Source organism: Oncorhynchus mykiss, chromosome 14 (assembly GCF_057628025.1).
Source record: "Oncorhynchus mykiss isolate SJ-2025 chromosome 14, ASM5762802v1, whole genome shotgun sequence".
Classification (NCBI taxonomy): Eukaryota; Metazoa; Chordata; class Actinopteri; order Salmoniformes; family Salmonidae; genus Oncorhynchus; species Oncorhynchus mykiss.
Genome location: NC_143035.1, coordinates 18,558,990 through 18,577,814, shown reverse-complemented (window position 1 = coordinate 18,577,814; position 18,825 = coordinate 18,558,990). Strand labels below are relative to the sequence as shown.

The 18,825-nt window shown below is 40.2% G+C and overlaps 1 protein-coding gene across 35 annotated transcripts in view; it reads right to left on the bottom strand.

The window, feature by feature from the left end:
* Positions 1 to 17,281, bottom strand: part of rapgef2b (Rap guanine nucleotide exchange factor 2b) — a 153,556-nt gene extending 136,275 nt beyond the window's left edge. For 30 of the 35 annotated variants that reach the window (XM_036943060.2, XM_036943070.2, XM_036943061.2 and 27 more), the window contains exon 1: positions 16,562 to 17,241. In XM_036943060.2, coding sequence (XP_036798955.1) covers positions 16,562 to 16,630 — 69 coding nt within the window. In that variant the 5' untranslated portion in view covers positions 16,631 to 17,241. Of the gene's footprint in view, positions 1 to 16,561 lie in introns of all 35 variants that reach the window. The other 5 variants (XM_036943069.2, XM_090198489.1, XM_090198491.1 and 2 more) reach the window with 1 other exon arrangement.
* Between the last annotated feature and the right edge of the window lie 1,544 nt (positions 17,282 to 18,825).

Genomic DNA, 18,825 nt, shown 5'->3' with positions numbered 1-18,825 from the left:
GCCCTAGTTTAGCATAAACAGAACACAAATTGAAATCTTTAAGCAAGTAGGCAGAGAGATGAAGGATGAGCAAGGATTTTGTCCCAGTGTTTGTTTTGACATTGATCATTCAAAGATACTAAAAGGCATTTGAGAGTGAGAGGAGATACCGTCAGCATGTATCCTGTCACCAGCGCTAGAGTAACTTATCTAAATCATGAGCCAATAAGTGATGGGTGGGCATCTGGCAAAGGTTTCTGGTATTGCAACAACTGGAAAGTGGCAAATGGCCAAGGTGACCTTGGTTGGCCACAAAGGGCAGAAGTCAAGACAAAAACTGGCCAATACAATTACACGTGTGCCCAGACGATGACCCCTGTTGTGGCAGACACACAGCCCACTAAGACCTTTGTAACAAGCATTAAGTCTGTATAGTGGACTACAGCACTGTAGGATTAACAGACTCCTAATCAGTTCACCATTTTGTCCACTTCATGTCTGGCCAGTTCAAGAACAGGAAGGATTACACTGTGCAGTAGGAATCGAGGCCAAAAGGCAATTTTTACTCATAAGCAATTCTGGTGGTTTTGTTTCTCAGGCGCCATACCGTTCTGCATTAGATTTAATGCCAAGCACAGTGTGAGCTGTGTAATAAAATAGCATAAACATATATATTGTGTGTCTGGCAAGAGGATGATTTGTTCTTTCTACCAGTGGAGGAAGGGGAGGACTTTATCTTTTTAGATAAAACTACACTAAATATAGTCCCATCACCAAATAACTGATTAAAACACACTTTTTGACAATATATTGAATTACACTGTACAAAAATAGAAATGCAACATGTAAAGTGTTGATCCCATGTTTCATCATCTGAAATAAGATCCCAGAAATGTTACATAAGCGCAAAAGGCGTATTTCTCCAATTTTGGGCACAAATGTATTTACATCCCTGTTAGTGAGCATTTCACCTTTGCCACAAAAATCCATCCACCTGACAAGTGTGGCATATCGTACCATTCATCTGCCCCCATCACCTTATGTTTCAGCAGGATAATGCATGGCCCAATGACGCAAAGATTGGTACACAATTCCTGCAAGCTTAAAATGTCCATGGCCTGCATACACTCAGACATGCCACACATTGAGCATGTTTGGGATGCTCTGGGTTGATGTGTACAACATTATGTTCCAGTACCCGCCAATAACCAGTAACTTCGCACAGCCATTGAAGAGGAGTTGGACCCACATTCTACAGGCCACAATCAACAGCTTGGTCAACTATGCGAAGGAGATGTGTCTCGATGCATGAAGCAAATGGTGGTCACACGAGACAATGACTGGTTTTCTGATCCCAAACCTTGTTCTTAAGGTACAGTTGAAGTCAGAAGTTTACATACACTTAGGTTGGAGTCATTAAAACAGATTTTTCAACCACACCAAAAAATGTATTGTTAACAAACTATAGTTTTGGCAAATCGGTTAGGACATCTACTTCGTGCATGACAAGTAATTTTTCCAACAATTGTTTACAGATGATAATCTCACTGTATCAATTCCAGTGGGTCAGAAGTTTACATAGACTAAGTTGTCTGTGCCTTTAAACAGCTTGGAAAATTCCAAAAATTATGTCATTGCTTTAGAAGCTTCTGATTGACTCAAATTATGTCAATTAGCCTATTGGAGGTATATCTGTGGATATATTTCAAGGCCTACCTTCAAACTCAGTGCCTACTTGCTTGAAATCATGAGAAAATCAAGTCATCAGCCAAGACATCAGAAAACAAATTGTAGACCTCCACAAGTCTGGTTCATCCTTGGGAGCAAATTCCAAACGCCTGAAGGTACAAACAATAGTACGCAAGTATAAACACCATGGGACCACGCAGGCGACATACCACTCAGGAAGGAGATGCGTTCTGTCTCCTAGAGATGAAAGTACTTTGGTGCGAAAAGTGCAAATCAATCCCAGAACAACAGCAAAGGACCTTGTGGAGATGCTGGAGGAAACAGGCACGAAAGTATCTATGTCCACAGTAAAACTAGTCCTATAAATCGAAAACCTGAAAGGACGCACAGCAAGGAAGAAGCCACTGCTCCAAAACCTCCATAAAAAAGCCAGACTACGGTGTGCAACTGCACACGGGGACAAAGATTGCACTTTTTGGAGAAATGTCCTCTAGTCTGATGAAACAAAAATAGAACTATTTGGCCATAATGACCATCGTTTTGTTTGGAGGAAAAAGGGGGAGGCTTGCAAGCCGAAGAACACCATCCCAACCATGAAGCACGGGGGCGGCAGCATCATGTTGTGGGGGTGCTTTGCTGCAGAAGGGACTGGTGCAGTTCACAGAATAGATGGCATCATGAGGGAGGAAAATTATGTGGATATATTGAAGCAACATCTCAAGACATCAGTCAGGAAGTTAAAGCTTGGTCGCAAATGGGTCTTCCAAATTGGCAATGACCCCAAGCATACTTCTAAAGTTGTGGCAAAATGGCTTAAGGACAAGAAAGTCAAGGTATTGGAGTGCCCTGCCCTCAATCCCATAGAAAATGTGTGGGCAGAACTGATAAAGCGTGTGCGAGCAAGGAGGCGAGCAACGGAAGAATGTGGAAGGCTACCCATTTGACCCAAGTTAAACAATGTAAAGGTAATGCTACCAAATACTAATTGAGTGCATGTAAACTTCTGACCCACTGGGAATGTGAATAAAGAAATAAAAGACTCTACTATTACTCCACATTTCACATTCTTAAAATAAAATGGTGATCATAACTGACATAAGACAGGGAATTTTTACTATGATTAAATGTCAGGAATTGTGAAAAAATGCATTTGGATAAGGTATGTAAACTTTCGACTTCACCTGTATCTGTATTCCCAGTCATGTGAAATCCATAGATTAGGGCGTACTTAGTCTATTTAAATTGACTTCCTTATATGAACTGTCACTCAGTAAAATCTTAGAAATTGTTACATATTACTTTTATATTTTTGTTCAGTGTAATTCAAATAAAACATTTTACATAATATTCCAAAGGCCTGTTTCTCAAAAAATCATGTTTTTTGTTTTTATGAATGTTAATGACCGCTTGTTCTCATGTATTTTTGGTCTAGTCTCCTTCAATCCTGTGCAATGTGCACCTTCCCAATTACACCAGAGATCTGTATATAATGACGATGCGCATGTCTCTGCCCTAACAATGGGGGGAGTCGTCCCAAAGGAGGGAAGGTAGGTGACAAGTTTAGTTTTTTTTTTTAAAGCCCACAGAATCACACATGGCTTATTTTGTACAGATTTTAGCGAGGGTGAAACCTCTTGCTTCACCTCTTACTTTATGGTTTATACTCAACACACCAAGTCCCTGCCACTCAAACAAAGTTGAGGTCATATCTTCCTTTCTGTAGGTTCAACAAAATTGGTCATTTGGACACTGAAACACATTATTTTACTGTAATAGAGAAGTTAACCTTTCTAACGATACTCATTTTGTGTCTCAACTACTGTAATTGTACTCAGCAGACATTACTAAAACGAGAGTATCAACGAACGAAAATGAATGCTCAGTTTGTTGTGCACAGCATTTTAGCCAAAGACTGTTAAACTAGCTGTCCAGTCTTTTATTTTAAAAAAAAAGTATTTTATAAAACATGCAATAAGCATAAAACAATTATATAAGGAATTGGAAACTGGTTCTCATGCTGAGAAATAAACATCTCAACAAAGTGGATTGGCTAGCATGCTGTTCAGCTAGCTCTTCTGTCCATAACAGAAACTGTCTTAAACTGTTCTGTCTTGTTAGCTAGCAAACAGATCCAAGTTGGCTAAACTTGAAATAAAGATTAGCTGGCTACTCACTAGCACATGGGCTTGTGCTTGAGAGATTGTTAAATGAGACCGGTGTTAATTTTTTATAGCTTAATGCCTGCTACAACAAGTTAGTCATTATTAGGGAATGCATGGTTCTGGTTATATATTTATTTTAAATGGCATTTTCATAGACTTTAAAGCCGGATCAGTGATTGCAAAAACATATTTTGATGAAATAATACAATTATTAGTTGGTCTTATGGTTGTGGAAGGCTTATAGTTAACCCAGGTATAATTTCAAACCCTGAATTCATTCGATTTTGCTGATTGTTTGAAAGTGTTATTGACCGTTAAAATTGTAGAATGCCTAAATCAGAGAAACACACATTTTTAAAATCAAGATATGTATTGTGAATAACCCAGAAGTTTAAAATAAAATATGGATTTTAGGCCATGTCGCCAAACCCTACAGTAGCCTCAACAGCACTCTGTAGGGTAGCACCATGGTGATTACAGTACAAAACCTAGGAGGCTCGTGGCCCTCACCCCCTTCCATAGACTTAGTCATTATGACGTCCTCCAACCTAGAGCTCTTCCAGCATGAACTGACATGTTCTCCACCTAATCAAAGCATCAGAGAATGAATCTAGTTTTGAAAGCATAAGCTACAGCTAGCTAGCTAGCACTGCAGTGCATAAAATGTGGTGAGTAGTTGACGAAAGACAATAGTACAGACTTGAACAAATTTTCCCAAAAAATTGAGAAGCAAAGAGATATTTAACTTCTTTGGGACTGGGGGGGCAGTATTGAGTAGCTTGGATGAATAAGGTGCACAAAGTAAACTGCCTGCTACTCAGGCCAAAAAGCTAGAATATGCATAGAATTAGTAGATTTGGATCAAAAACACTGAAGTTTCTAAAACTGTTTGAATGATGTCTGTGAGTATTACAGAACTCATACGGCAGGCAAAAACCTGAGAAAAAATCCAACCAGGAAGTGGGAAATCTGAGGTTTGTAGTTTTTCAAGTGATTGCCTATCCAATATACAGTGTCTATGGGGTCATATTGCACTTTAATGCTTCCACTAGATGTCAACAGTCTTCAGAACGTTGTTTCAGGCTTCAACTAGAAAGGGGGGGCGAATAAGAGCTGTTTGAATCAGGGGTCTGGCAGAATGCCATGAGCTAAGTCAGGCGTGCGGCCGTGAGAGCGAGCTCCATTCCTTTTCATTTCTAAAGACAAAGGAATTGTCCGGTTGAAACATTATTGAAGATTTATGATAAAAGCATTCTAAAGATTGATTATATACATTGTTTAACATGTTTAAACAAACTTTAATGGAACTGTTTTGACTGTGTGTCTGAACTAAGTGCCCGCACCTTGTGAATTTGCATTTGTGAACTTGACGAGCAAACAAAAAGGAGGTATTTGGACATACATTATGGACTTTATCGAACAAAAACAAACATTTATTGTGGAACTGGGATTCCTGGGAGTGCATTCCGATGAAGATCAAAGGTAAGTGAATATTTATAATGCTATTTCTGAGTTGTGACACCTCTCCTTGGTTGGAAAATGGCTGTATGGTTGTGGCTAGGCGCTGACCTAACATAATTGCATGGTGTGCTTTTACCGTAAAACTTCTTTGAAATCTGACACCGCGGTTGCATTAAGGAGAAGTTTCTTTAATTGTGTGTTTAACACTTGTATCTTTCATCAATGTTTATGATGAGTATTTCTGTAATTTGATGTGGCTCTGCACTTTCACCGGATGTTTGTTTGAGACAATGCATTTCTGAACATAACGTACCAATTTCAAATGAGGTTTTTGGACATAAAGATGAACTTGATCGAACACACATTTATTGTCTAACATGGAGTACTGGGAGTGCCATCCGGTGAAGATCATTTTAATGCTATTTCTGTCTATTGTGACACCTCTCCTCCTTTGTAAAATGGCTGTATGGTATTCTGTGGCTGGGCACTGACTAACATAATCACACGGCGTGCTTCCGCCGTGAAGCGCTTTTGAAATCAGACACTGTGGCTGGATTAACAAGAAGTTTATCTTTAAAATGGTGTATAATACTTGTATGTTTGAGGAATTTTAAATTATGGGATTTGTGTTTTGAATTTGGCACCCCAAGACAGTTGTGAAGATGGCACGAAAACACCTATTTCCCTTCAGGGGAATGAAAAGATATTGGTATGGGGAGGGAAGTGCATACGGCCCACCATATCACTGGGGACACGCTTCCTACAGTCCAGTACCTATATACTAGGCGGTGTCAGAGGAAGGCAAAAAAAATTGTAAAAGACTTCCAGCCACCCAAGACAAAGAATGACCTCTCTGCATCCGCACGGCAAGCGGTACCGGAGAGGCAAGTCTAGGTACAAAAGGCTCCTTAACAGCTTCTAGCCCCAAGTCATAACACTACATTGACCCCCTTTTTTCACACTGCTGCAACTCAGTTTATTAATTATGCATAGACACTTTACCCCGACGTACAGCTGAAGTCGGAAGCTTACATAGACCGTAGCCAGATAGTGAAATACTCCTGACATTTAACCCTAGTAAAAATTCCCTGTCTTAGGTCAGTTAAGATCACCACTTTATTTTAAGAATGTGAAATGCCATAATAATAGTAGAGAGAATTATTTATTTCAGCTATTATTTCTTTCATCACATTCCCAGTGGGTCAGAAGTTTACATACACTCAATTAGTATTTGGTAGCATTGCCTTTAAATTGTTTAACTTGGGTGAAACGTTACGGGTAGCCTTCCAGAAGCTTCCCACAATACGATGGGTGAATTTTGGCCCGTTCCTCCTGACAGAGCTGGTGTGACTGAGGTTTGTAAGGCCTCCTTGCTCGCACACTCTTTTTCAGTTCTGCCCACCAACTTTCTATGGGATTGAGGACAGGGCTTTGTGATGGCAACTCCAATACCTTGACTTTCCCGTCCTGAAGTCATTTTGCCACAACTTTAGAAGTATGCTTGGGGTCATTGTCCATTTGGAAGACCCATTTACGACCACGCTTTAATTTCCTGACTGATGTCTTGAGATGTTGCTTCATTATATCCACATAATTTCCCTACCTCGTGATGCCATCTATTTTGTGAACTGCACCAGTCCCTCCTGAAACAATGCACCACCACAGCATGATGCTGCCACCCCCGTGCTTCACGGTTGGGGATGTGTTTTTCGGCTTGCAAGCGCCCCCCCCCCCCCCCCCTTTTCCTCCAAACATATCGATGGTCAATATGGCCAAACAGTTCTATTTTTGTTTCATCAGACCAGAGGACATTTCTCTAAAAAGTACGAGCTTTGTCCCCATGTGGTGCAGTTGCAAACCGTAGTTCGGCTTTGTTATGGCCGTTTTGGAGCAGTGGCTTCTTCCTTGCCGGGCGGCCTTTCAGGTTGTGTCGATATAGGACTTGTTTTACTGTGGATATAGATACTTTTGTACCTGTTTCCTGCAGCATCTTCACAAGGTCCTTTGCTGTTGTTCTGGGATTGATTTGCACTTTTCGCACCAAAGTACGTTCATATCTAGGAGATAACGCGTCTCCTTCCTGAGCGGTATGACGGCTGCGTGGTCCCATGGTGTTTATACTTGTGTCATGACGTTGGCCTGTGGGTAAGGTTTATGAGCCCCCATAAATACCTTTCTCCCTTTCCTCTCTTGACTCTACTGAAGGACTCTTGAAAAGCCTTTGTTAAACATAGAGAGGAGAACCATATTTCGGTAATCCAACCAGTTGAAAATATACGTTGGTATTTAATAACCTCTTAGAACTACCCCTCCCGGCTACGGGGGAGATGTCATAAGCAACCACTGAATAGCATAGCGCAACAGTCAAAAAATATAAAAATCCTTGGCGTTGTACAAAGGGTACACACCAGTGGCGATTGTATTTGTTTCATGGCTCACCTTATTTCTATTACATCATATTGAATGACTGTCATTCATATTCCATTCACCCAGCTCAATGTAACATCAATTGGATTAGGCTACTGATACTCAGATATGCAATAAACCCATCATGAGGTTGCAATAGGTAAGCAGCTTGGTTTGAAGAAATCAACTGTGGGAGAAATTATTAGGAAATGGAAGACATACAAGACCACTGATAATCTCCCTCGATCTGGGGCTCCACGCAAGATCTCACCCCGTGGGGTCACAAGAACAGTGAGCAAAAATCCCAGAACCACACGGGGAACCTAGTGAATGACCTGCAGAGAGCTGGGACCAAAGTAACAATGCCTACCATCAGTAACACACCATGCCGCTAGGGACTCAAATCCTGCAGTGCCAGACTTGTCCCCCTGCTTAAGCCAGTACATGCCCAGGCCCGTCTGAAGTTTGCTAGAGAGCATTTGGATGATCGAGAAGAAGATTGGGAGAATGTCATATGGTCAGATGAAACCAAAATATAACTTTTTGGTAAAAACTCGTCGTGTTTGGAGGAAAAAGAATGCTGAGTTGCATCCAAAGAACACCATACCTACTGTGAAGCATGGGGGTGGAAACATCATGCTTTGGGGCTGTTTTTCTGCAAAGGGACCAGGACGACTGATCCGTGTAAAGGAAAGAATGAATGGGGCCATGTATCGTGAGATTTTGAGTGAAAACCTCCTTCCATCAGCAAGGGCATTGAAGATAAAACGTGACTGGGTCTTTCAGCATGACAATGATCCCAAACACACCGCCCGGGCAACGAAGGAAGAAGCATTTCAAGGTCCTGGAGTGGCCTAGCCAGTCTCCAGATCTCAACCCCATAGAAAATCTTTGGAGGGAGTTGAAAGTCCATGTTGCCCAGCAACAGCCCCAAAACATCACTGCTCTAGAGGAGATCTGCATGAAGGAATGGGCCAAAATACCAGCAACAGTGTGGGAAAACCTTGTGAAGACTTACAGAAAACATTTGACCTCTGTCATTGCCAACAAAGGGTATATAACAAAGTATTGAGATAAACTTTTGTTATTGACCAAATACTTATTTTCCACCATAATGTGCAAATAAATTCATTTAAAAAATCCTACAATGTGATTTTCTGGATTTTTTTTTCTAATTTTGTCTGTCATAGTTGAAGTGTACCTATGATGAAAATGACAGGCCTCTCTCATCTTTTTAAGTGGGAGAACTTGCACAATTGGTGGCTGACTAAATACTTTTTTGCCCCACTGTATGTCATGAGACATAAGGAACTGAAACATGCCTTTGCCATGAGATGAGGGCGATTCATCCGACAAAAACGTATGACCGTCAAAGAAATGTCCCGATCCGTCTATATTCCGACAGATATAGTGCGAGAGAGCAATGCACCTTGAGGAAACATGCAGTGCGAGGAAAGCCATTTTCCCTCCAAGCGGCGTGAGAACACAGAGAAACGGGCTACGTCTTTGTACTGCACCGAGTATGGCGAAAGATCAAAGTGTACAATCTATGGAAGCAGATCACAGGAACATGTTTTGCAATGTGATAGAAGGGAGCAAGTAGCCTAGCAACACTTCAAAGCAGCTACTGTGTGGAGGGGCATTACCCATAGCGTAGTCAGAGCATAGCATTAGAACACAAGATAAAATATGTACAGAGAGGGACCACTGGATGGTCAGCTTTTAGTCCATTGTATGAAGGTTGTTGAATATTCCTGTTTGATTTGTACTTTCCCTTCTCCAAAAACACTACTGTATCTGAAAGATATCTATGAAACACAGAGAGCAGGTGTATTAGTAAGAGATATGTATTCTTTAGATTTAGCCTACTGTGGAGGTAGCCTAGATATTTCATAATTCACCACATTGGATTTTCCCGCCTTAAAATGAGACCAATGGATTGTGATCTTACCTTTGTTATGAACAGAGTAGAAACAATTAACTTCCAACAGATTGCAATGCAGAGATGGAAATATACAGAAACCTGTTATCAGAAAGGTACATACACTAGTGAGCAAGGTAGTGACGATTTCAGCAGACCGTCCAGTGTGGTTAAATTGTGCGCCAAAGTGCAACGGCTTGTGACCATTTTGTTTTTGTACAGTCTCTGTAGCGGATTTGAATATAGAGGATAGGCAGATCTCATTGGCCTTCTCATTATTAGGTTTGCTTACTAAACAGACAAACACTAGCACTGTGGTACACAAGGTCCTGGTATTCCAATGAGGTGCTCCAGTGGCCTGGAATTCAAATGCAGGCACACAATTCAAACCAGGCAATCTGAGGAATTCAACTGTATTTTTTTCCCTGTCCTCCATTGCTACAGTCTGCTACAGGAAACGAAGGACTGCCCACTAGGTCACAGATTTCACCAATTTAAACAGCAATCATTGACTAACTACAACTCTGGTACACTACATCAATATTTCTAATGTACTGTGGCTCAATGCAACCGGTCAATAATAATGAATTGTTCCATCCCCCCCATTATCTCAAATGTCATTATGAGCTGAAATACAGCCAATACTGGATAAGAAAACAAAACCCCAAAACCAGCTACTCAAGGGCTTTGCCTAAATAGTGTGCGAGTGTAGGCATCGTTCATTTTGTGCTTTTCTTCCCTTTTTCCCTTGAAATACGTAGCTTCTGTATTAATAATGTGATGAATACGTAACTGTAATCGCCATGTGTGTAAACAGTTAAGCCAGAGCTCGGCCTCCACTTTCAATACAAGAATAACATGTGACATCACTTAAGTTCCACAGGGTTAGCGGCATGAAGAGAGGCCAAAGAAAGTTGCTTTTGTGCTTATGGACTGGGAGTTTGAAGCATTTCACCTATTTTTAGCACATTTTATATGGGCAAACTAGAAGGTTCCTGCTTGCAAAAGCATAAGACAAAGTTCTTCGCAGTCCATTTTATTTCTCAATCAAGCCTGTTTCGCATGCTTCTGTTCTGACTGGGTGACCAAAATAGGGCAAATGTCACAGACCAGAAACGACAAACAAGCAGGATGAAAGCAGTCACATCAAAAATGTCTTCTCATCTGAGTCAGTCTTGCCATCAGCCCTTCAGTCCTGCTGGCTCGGTTCAAAAAGCATCCTGACTAGAGAGAGAAACAAGCTATGTCTGTCTCTCTAGACCTCCTGTCTTCACCTTCAACTCACTGCCTTTTCACTTAGATATTACTAGCCCCTGTTTGACTACTATGCTAATCCCATGCTAAACTCAGCACACAAGGACACTGTCTGAGCTCTGAGGTAGGCCTGACATTTGAGCTGTGTGATTCACTGGCAGCTAGAGGTCTTGATGACTGTGTGTGACTGTTCATGGCCTTAGCCTTTTTGCACCTGCCTAAAGAATTACAAGGAGCTGACAAGTCTGACCCATTGTCCCTTCTTGGATGGCTGCTGCGTCTTAGACACTAGCGCCGGCTGTACAGCCGATTAGAGACTCATTTTCAGCCAGGTAATTTTTTCCACTTAAATTAACCAGGCTACTTTTCTATAGAGCTCGCCAGCTTGTAGTCCTAAAAAACACAGATGAGTTACCTCTGATTCATTCAGCCAGTCCTATGGACGAAAGGAAAATGGGGAAAGAATAGAATTATGGGATAAAGTCTGAGGTTAACACAGACTTAGGATATCTTATATATGTTTTGTTCTATGAGACAATCAGTCAACATGACATCAGTAGGCTACCACCTAACCCAAACTTGGACTAAAATAAGCCTAATGTTACTCCTTAGCCCAAGAACCTTACATGTTCTGTTTATAGGGTGAATTGGCTCTGGAAGCTAAAACAGTGAAATAATCCATCAAAACGTCAAACGATTCTCAATTGCATTTCGTGAACTAACACTTGCATTTGACTCCTCCCCCCCTTACGAGCCCCGACTTTGCTGACAGCTAGTTTGAGAACATTTATTACTTACTATGACTGATATGTGGTTGTCCCACCTCGATATCTTAAGATGCACCAACTGTAAGTTGCTCTGGAAAAGATCATCTGCTAAATGACTAAAATGTAAATGCAAAATTGCAGTACAGTTCTAGAAACAGAAATCCCTCTACTTTCATATCACACCAAAATAATGTAATAAATGCTAAAACACACACTGTGCACTGTTTTAACAGTTGCAGCAGACAGTACTTTTCACTGACAACACGATTGTGGCATCTGTCTTCCGTTTACACAGATTTTAGGAGACGCAAAAAGTGAATTACCACAGGTAGTCCACTCTGTCCTCTGTTTTCCATAAACAAGCGCTGTTACATTGGAAATATGGCTGTGTGGGAAGCCTAATAAGGTGTGTATCAATTAAACTTTTATTTTTTTATTATTATCATTATTATTATTATTATTCCTCTCCACCAGTCAGAACCAGGTGTTAATGATTACACATCTTTGAAACCTAGGCTAATACCAAGAGGGAATGCCATCTCCAATAAGACTAATGCTGTCAGTTGCGTAAGGGGGACCACTACCAGCTGAATATTTAAATGAGTGACAAGTTAAAATTCCGAAACAAAAGTGCAAAGACGTGCCTAGTTAAAAATGTGAAAAAGTTCTGGACATCTTTCAAGGAGAACTTGTGGGGACGGTGGTCAGTCCACATTTTTCAAATACTTGTTCCCTCATATCAGCGTCAATGTCTATTTTTATTTCTAGCCAGCTTGCCTTTAATGCTTACAAATACGGTCTTGCAAAATTTGGATCTGCACGTGCATAGTGGGATAACAGAGTTCACAGTTAATGCTATGGAATTACTAGATTATGAGGCTTCCATTGTGAAGTCAAGAAAACAGCACAGTGCTTAGGAAATAACAAGCATATCTATGACAGATGCACAAATCAAATTTTATCGGTCACATACACATATTTAGCAGATGTTATTGCGGGTGTAGCGAAATACTTGTGTTCCTATCTAACAATACACACAAATCTAACAGTAAAATAATGGAATGAAGAAATGTATACAGTACCAGTCAAAAGTTTAAGAACACCCACTCATTAAAGAGTTTCTTTATTTTTACTATTTTCTAAATTGTAGAATAGTGAAGACATCAGAACTATGAAATAACACATATGGAATCATGTAGTAGCCAAAATAAGTGTTAAACAAATCAAAATATATTTTACATTGGAGATTCTACAAAGTAGCCATCCTTTGCCTTGACAGCTTTGCACACTCTTGGCATTCTCTCAACCAGCTTCACCTGGAATGCATTCCCAACAGTCTTGAAGGAGTTCCCACATATGCTGAGCACTTGTTGGCAGCTTTTCCTTCACTCCGCGGTCCAACTCATCCCAAACCATCTCAATTGGGTTGAGGTTGGGTGATTGTGGAGGCCACGTCATCTGATGCAGCCCTCCATCACTTTCCTTCTTGATAAAATAGCCCTTCCACAGCCTGGAGATTGTGGGTCATTGTCCTGTTTAAAAACAAATGATAGTCCCATGCTGTGGTAACCACGCTGGTTAAGTGTGCCTTGATTTCTAAATAACTCCAACAGTGCCACCAGCAAAGCACACCTCCTCAATGCTTCACGGTGAGAACTACACATGCAGAGATCATCCCTTCACCTACTCTACATTTCACAAAAACAGCAGTTGGAATCAAAAATATCAAATTTGGACTCAGACCAAAGGACAGATTTCCACTGGTCTAATGTCCATTGCTATCGTGTTTATTGGCTCAAGCAAGTCTCTTCTTATTGGTGTCCTTTAGTAGTGGTTTCTATGCAGCAATTCGACCATGAAGGCCTGATTCACAGTCTCCTCTGAACAGTTGATGTTGAGATGTGTCTGTTACTTGAACTCTGTGAAGCATTTATTTGGGATGCAATTTCCGAGGCTGGTAACTCGAATGAACTTCTCCTCTGCAGCAGAGGCAACTCTGGGTCTTCCTTACCTGTGGCGATCCTTATGAGAGCCAATTTCATAGTAGCGCATGATGGTTATTGCAACTGCACTTGTAGAAACTTTCAAAGTTCATGAAATGTTGCTGATTGACTGACCTTCATATCCTAAAGTAATGATGGACTGTCATTTCTCTTTGCTTATTTGAGCTGTTCTTGCCATAATATGGACTTGGTCTTTAACCAAATAGGGGGGATCCACAAATTAACTAAAGGCACACCTGTTATTTGAAATGCATTCCAAGTGACTACCTCATGAAGATGGTTGAGAAAATGCCAAGAGTGTGCAAAGCTGTCATCAAGGCAAAGGGTGGCTACTTTGAAGAATCTGAAATATAAAATATATATATTTGTTTAACACTTTTTGGCTTACAACATGATTCCATATTTCATAGTTTTGATGTCTTCACTATTATTCTACAATTTAAATCAATCTTTAAAAAATAAAACAAAAACCCTTGAATGAGTAGGTGTGTCAACTTGACTGGTACTGTATATATAGTGCATTCGGAAAGTCTTCAGACCCCTTGACTTTTCCCAAATGTTGTTACGTTACAGCCTTATTCTGAAATGTATTAAATAGTTTCCCCCCCTCAATATACACACACACACACAATACCCCATAATGACAAAGCAAAAACAGTTTTTCAAATGTATCTAGTTGGATGGGGAGCATTGCTGCACAGCTATTTTCAGGTCTCTCCAGAGATGTTTGATCGGCTTCAAGTCCGGGCTCTGGCTGGGCCACTCAAGGACCTTCAGAGACTTGTCCCGAAGACATTCCTGCATTGTCTTGGCTGTGTGCTTAGGGTCGTGCCTGTTGGAAGGTGAACCTTCAACCCAGTCTGAGGTGCTCAGCCCTCTGGAGTAGATTTTCATCAAGGATCTCTGTACCTTGCTCCGTTCATTTTTTCCCTAGATCCTGACTAGTCTCCCAGTCTGTCGGAGTTACCATTGGGTGCTTGGTCACCTCCCTGACCAAGGCCCTTCTCCCTCGATTGCTCAGTTTTGGCCGGGTGGGCAGCTCTTGGAAGAGGCTTAGTGGTTCCAAACTTCTTCCATTAAAGAATGATGGAGGCCACTGTTCTTCGGGACCTTCAATGCTGCAGGCAGTTTTTTGGTACCCTTCCCCAGATCTGTAACTAGACCCAATACCATCTCGGAGCTCTACGGATCATTCCTTCAACCACATGGCTTGGCTTTGTTTTGACATGCACTGACAACTGTGGGACCTTATATAGACAGGTGTGTGCCTTTCCAAATTATGTGCAATCAATTGAATTTACCACAGGCGGACTAAAATCAAGTTGTAAAAACATCAAGGATGATCAATGGAAACAGGATGCACCCAATTTCAAGTCTCATAGCAAAAAGTCTGAATACTTATTTAAAGGAGAAAGGGGGATACCTCGACAGCTGTACAACAATGCAGTAAACTGAAATGTATCTCCGCAAGGGAACTGTTGGTTAACTGCCTTGCTCAGGAGCAGGATGACAGATTTGTACCTTGTCAGGTCAGGGATTCTATAAATAAGGTATCTGTTTTTTTTATTTGTAATAAATTTGTAAACATTTCAAAAACCCTGTTTTGTGCTTTGTAATTATGGGTTAGTGTGTAGACTGAGTAATGTATTTTATTTAATCAATTTCAGAATAAGGATGTAATGTAACAAAACGTGGAAAAAGTAAAGGGGTCTGAATACTTCCCGAATTCACTGTATGTAATGGGATCAAGACATTATGAACAGTATGTGGACAGAATATGGTGGCTTGGTTGACGGATAACGTAAACAGAGACATTGACACACCAGTAGGTGTAGTGTGACATGGTTATAAAATGGTTTTGTTTTTTAACTCTACAAGGCTCATTGTTTCCTGAAGAGCTATGGAGATGAGAGCGACAGGCATGATGCCATATTCATTTATTATTATGTTGTACTAATTTAGTACATGCACAGATGACTAGAATGGTACGCTCCACTATGAAACATAATGAAATGTGTAGACCTACTAGCACACGGTTAACGAGACAGCAATGACAACACGTGACAGACGTAATTGTTTCCTCAATGTCAGATACATCAGCATGTGGCAGTGTCACTATCGCCTCGCCCACTATTTTAAGTGGTCTATCGATTTTCTGGGCCATCGTTGTGCGTATCTCTTGCTGTGAACAAACCGCAGGGCGCCAGGGCCAATTGCCTGATGGTTGAAATGTACTGGAAATGACTACCCTTGCAATAAACAATAGCATGTGAAAATTTAACCGATATAGTCCACTGAACTTGGTTATTGCCAACTGTCCCATGCAGCCAATTCAAGCGGCTACAGATAAGGAGTCCTGATTATTTAAGTCACTTCTAGGAGAGGCCTAAAGTGTACAGTTGAAACAGTGTCTATTAATCAAAACATTTCCATTCAAGCTCAATATGCCTAATGACACACATTTAAGGTTTGTTTGGAATTGGTTCAGGGCAATAGCATTAGCGTAGGTTTATGTTTTGTATGCTGTTTAAATACAAATTGAGCAAATTCGTAGCCTATTTCACTGTCTGGGAAACAATATAGCCGGTTTACATTGTCGTTTGGTAAATACAGGAAACGTAAACTCTGATGCGCTCTGAAGTCTGAATATGTTCATGACATAAGTGGCTGGGTTACTATCAAATCCTGTTATGTAAAGTAGCTGGAGATTATCTCCCAATGATAGAGCTTTACCGGGATGTAGTCAGGATACGTAACACTGTAGCCGCATGGCAACAGTAACGCAGAAACAAAGAATGTAACAATTTAGCGAAGGGGTGGTAGTGGGAAATTATAGAACACTGACAGTAGCAGAGGTTTCACAAATTACAACATTTTCAGATTAGCATCACTGAAGGCTAATAAAATAATTATACTGACCTGTTGCGTTCTTTCCGCCGGATTCATCATCACAGCTTGACGAAAACTGTTATCCACATAAGACGCCATTGTTTTGAAGACGCGTTAAAAACAATTAAATTGCTTATCTTGTTGACAATTTAATGTTCGCGGTCTGGGTATGCACAGACCAAGCCACAATCTTTGTTCCCACTTTGTTATCCACTAAGAAAACTCTAGTGTGCTAAGAATTGATAATTAGTCCCCCCCGCCAGGCCACAATGTGAGCCTCGGGGTTTATTATGTCCCCAAACCGATACCAGAAGGCTGCCACCGGTCCAAACAAACTTGCTATCAAGGCGCGGATCGAAGAATCCAGATTCCAACACAGTAGATCTGTTGCTGCACAATTTGTATTATGGTAAAACGGTTCCTTTATCTAAACCGACACTAAAAGCCAATCCACTGATCTTCAGCATTTTTGCGTTTGCCACAATATCATGTATCCGCCTTCAAAGAAAAAAGTGGAAATCTATCCTGACAGTAACCGGTTGTCCATTTGTTTTACATAATAAACCTATACATGTAGAAGGGCAACCTTTAAAAAAAACATTATGATAGGTTTAAAAGTGACGATGAGGCCACAGCTTTCTGCTGTATGCCGCCATGGTGACTGACACAAGGGAAAGCTCATGGGCGAGTCCATTTACAAAAATAGAGCCGGGGGACAATGCATTGTGGCCTACAAAGCTATCCTTTGTCGCCATCCAATGACAGAACCTGGAATAAAACTACTAAATACTTATGCACACTTGGGAACAATGAATTGTTATGGACCTTAACGATGTGAAAATATCTGATTTTTTTCCCTATTTATTGACAACTTGAAACTCTATTTGACTGGAATTTAATTCTGCTTTGATATATGGAGGAAAATATCAAGTGTAGAAGTAGGAAATGGGGAAAAAGTTATATTCAATTCCATTTAATGATATTATATTTCCTTATTCTAACCACGTGTTATATTTGTATGCTTCAGTGCTGTTCAAGCTCTTCTATTCAAGAAAAATCTGTGGCCAATGGTACATTTACATTTTGTAAAATTGAAGAAGTTCAAAACAACTGGGAAATCTCAGTTTTCCAACTTCAGTGTGTTTAATGTCGCGATCATGTGCTAGTCGGAACTAGGAAACTCGGAAATGTATGAATTGCTAACTGGTTGAACACAACAGGTGTATAACTACAATACTACAGGAGGCTGCTGAGGTTTGGGAGGCTCATAATAATGTCCGGAACGGAGCTAATGGTACGGCATCTAACACCTGGAAACCATGTGTATGATGTATTTGATACCATTGCACTCATTCCGCCCTAGCCATTACCACGAGTCTGTCCTCCTCAATACAGGTGCCACCAACCTCCTGTGAACTACAACCAGTTAGCAAGTCGTACATTTCCGTGTTTCCTATATCTTAATAGCACTTGAAAGCACAAACTTACTAGCACTAGCACTAAAAAAAGAAGACAGGTCAAGACTCGAACCATCTGCCTCCTGTGTCTGCATCTGGGTCTTGCCCTGTGTCGTTAGAGTGGGCTTACTTGCAAAATCTTGTTATAACAAATAAGACAAATTTTCCGTTCATGGAACCAACTCACGCCCAGTTCAAACATTTTCTGGAACATGCTTATTACTGACATTGTCTCGAAAAAAGCTTAGTTAATGCCTTACAAATATTGTATACCCAACAAATGTAAGGATGTGCACACAGATTCTACATAAGATAAATCCATGTAATTCCATGTTGTCCAAATTTGTTGATATTGATGATATCTGCATTTTCTGTGAAAATGGGGGTGAAAATCTGACTCAGTTGTTCTATGAACGTAAATCCGTGAGATATTTTTGGAAAAACCTTGCAGAATACTTACTTACTTTTTTTAACATAACTCATGTTTTTGACATGAATGATATATGTTACTATTGCAATGATAAGACAATTGAAATGATTGTGAACATTTTTATTCTTGTTGCCAAATACTTTACAGAAAAAAAATCCAGATTTCTACACTAAAATTACAAATATTTTTGATTGAATTTAATCCTCTTGTAAAGACATTGTCCATAGTGAATCATTATAATGCCATTTTTTGAATACGATTGCACTAGAATTGTCATTTTATATCTATATCTATATATCTATATCTATATCTATATCTATATCTATATATATATATATATATATATATATATATATATATATATATATATATATATATATATATATGTATGTGTATGTGTGTTTTAT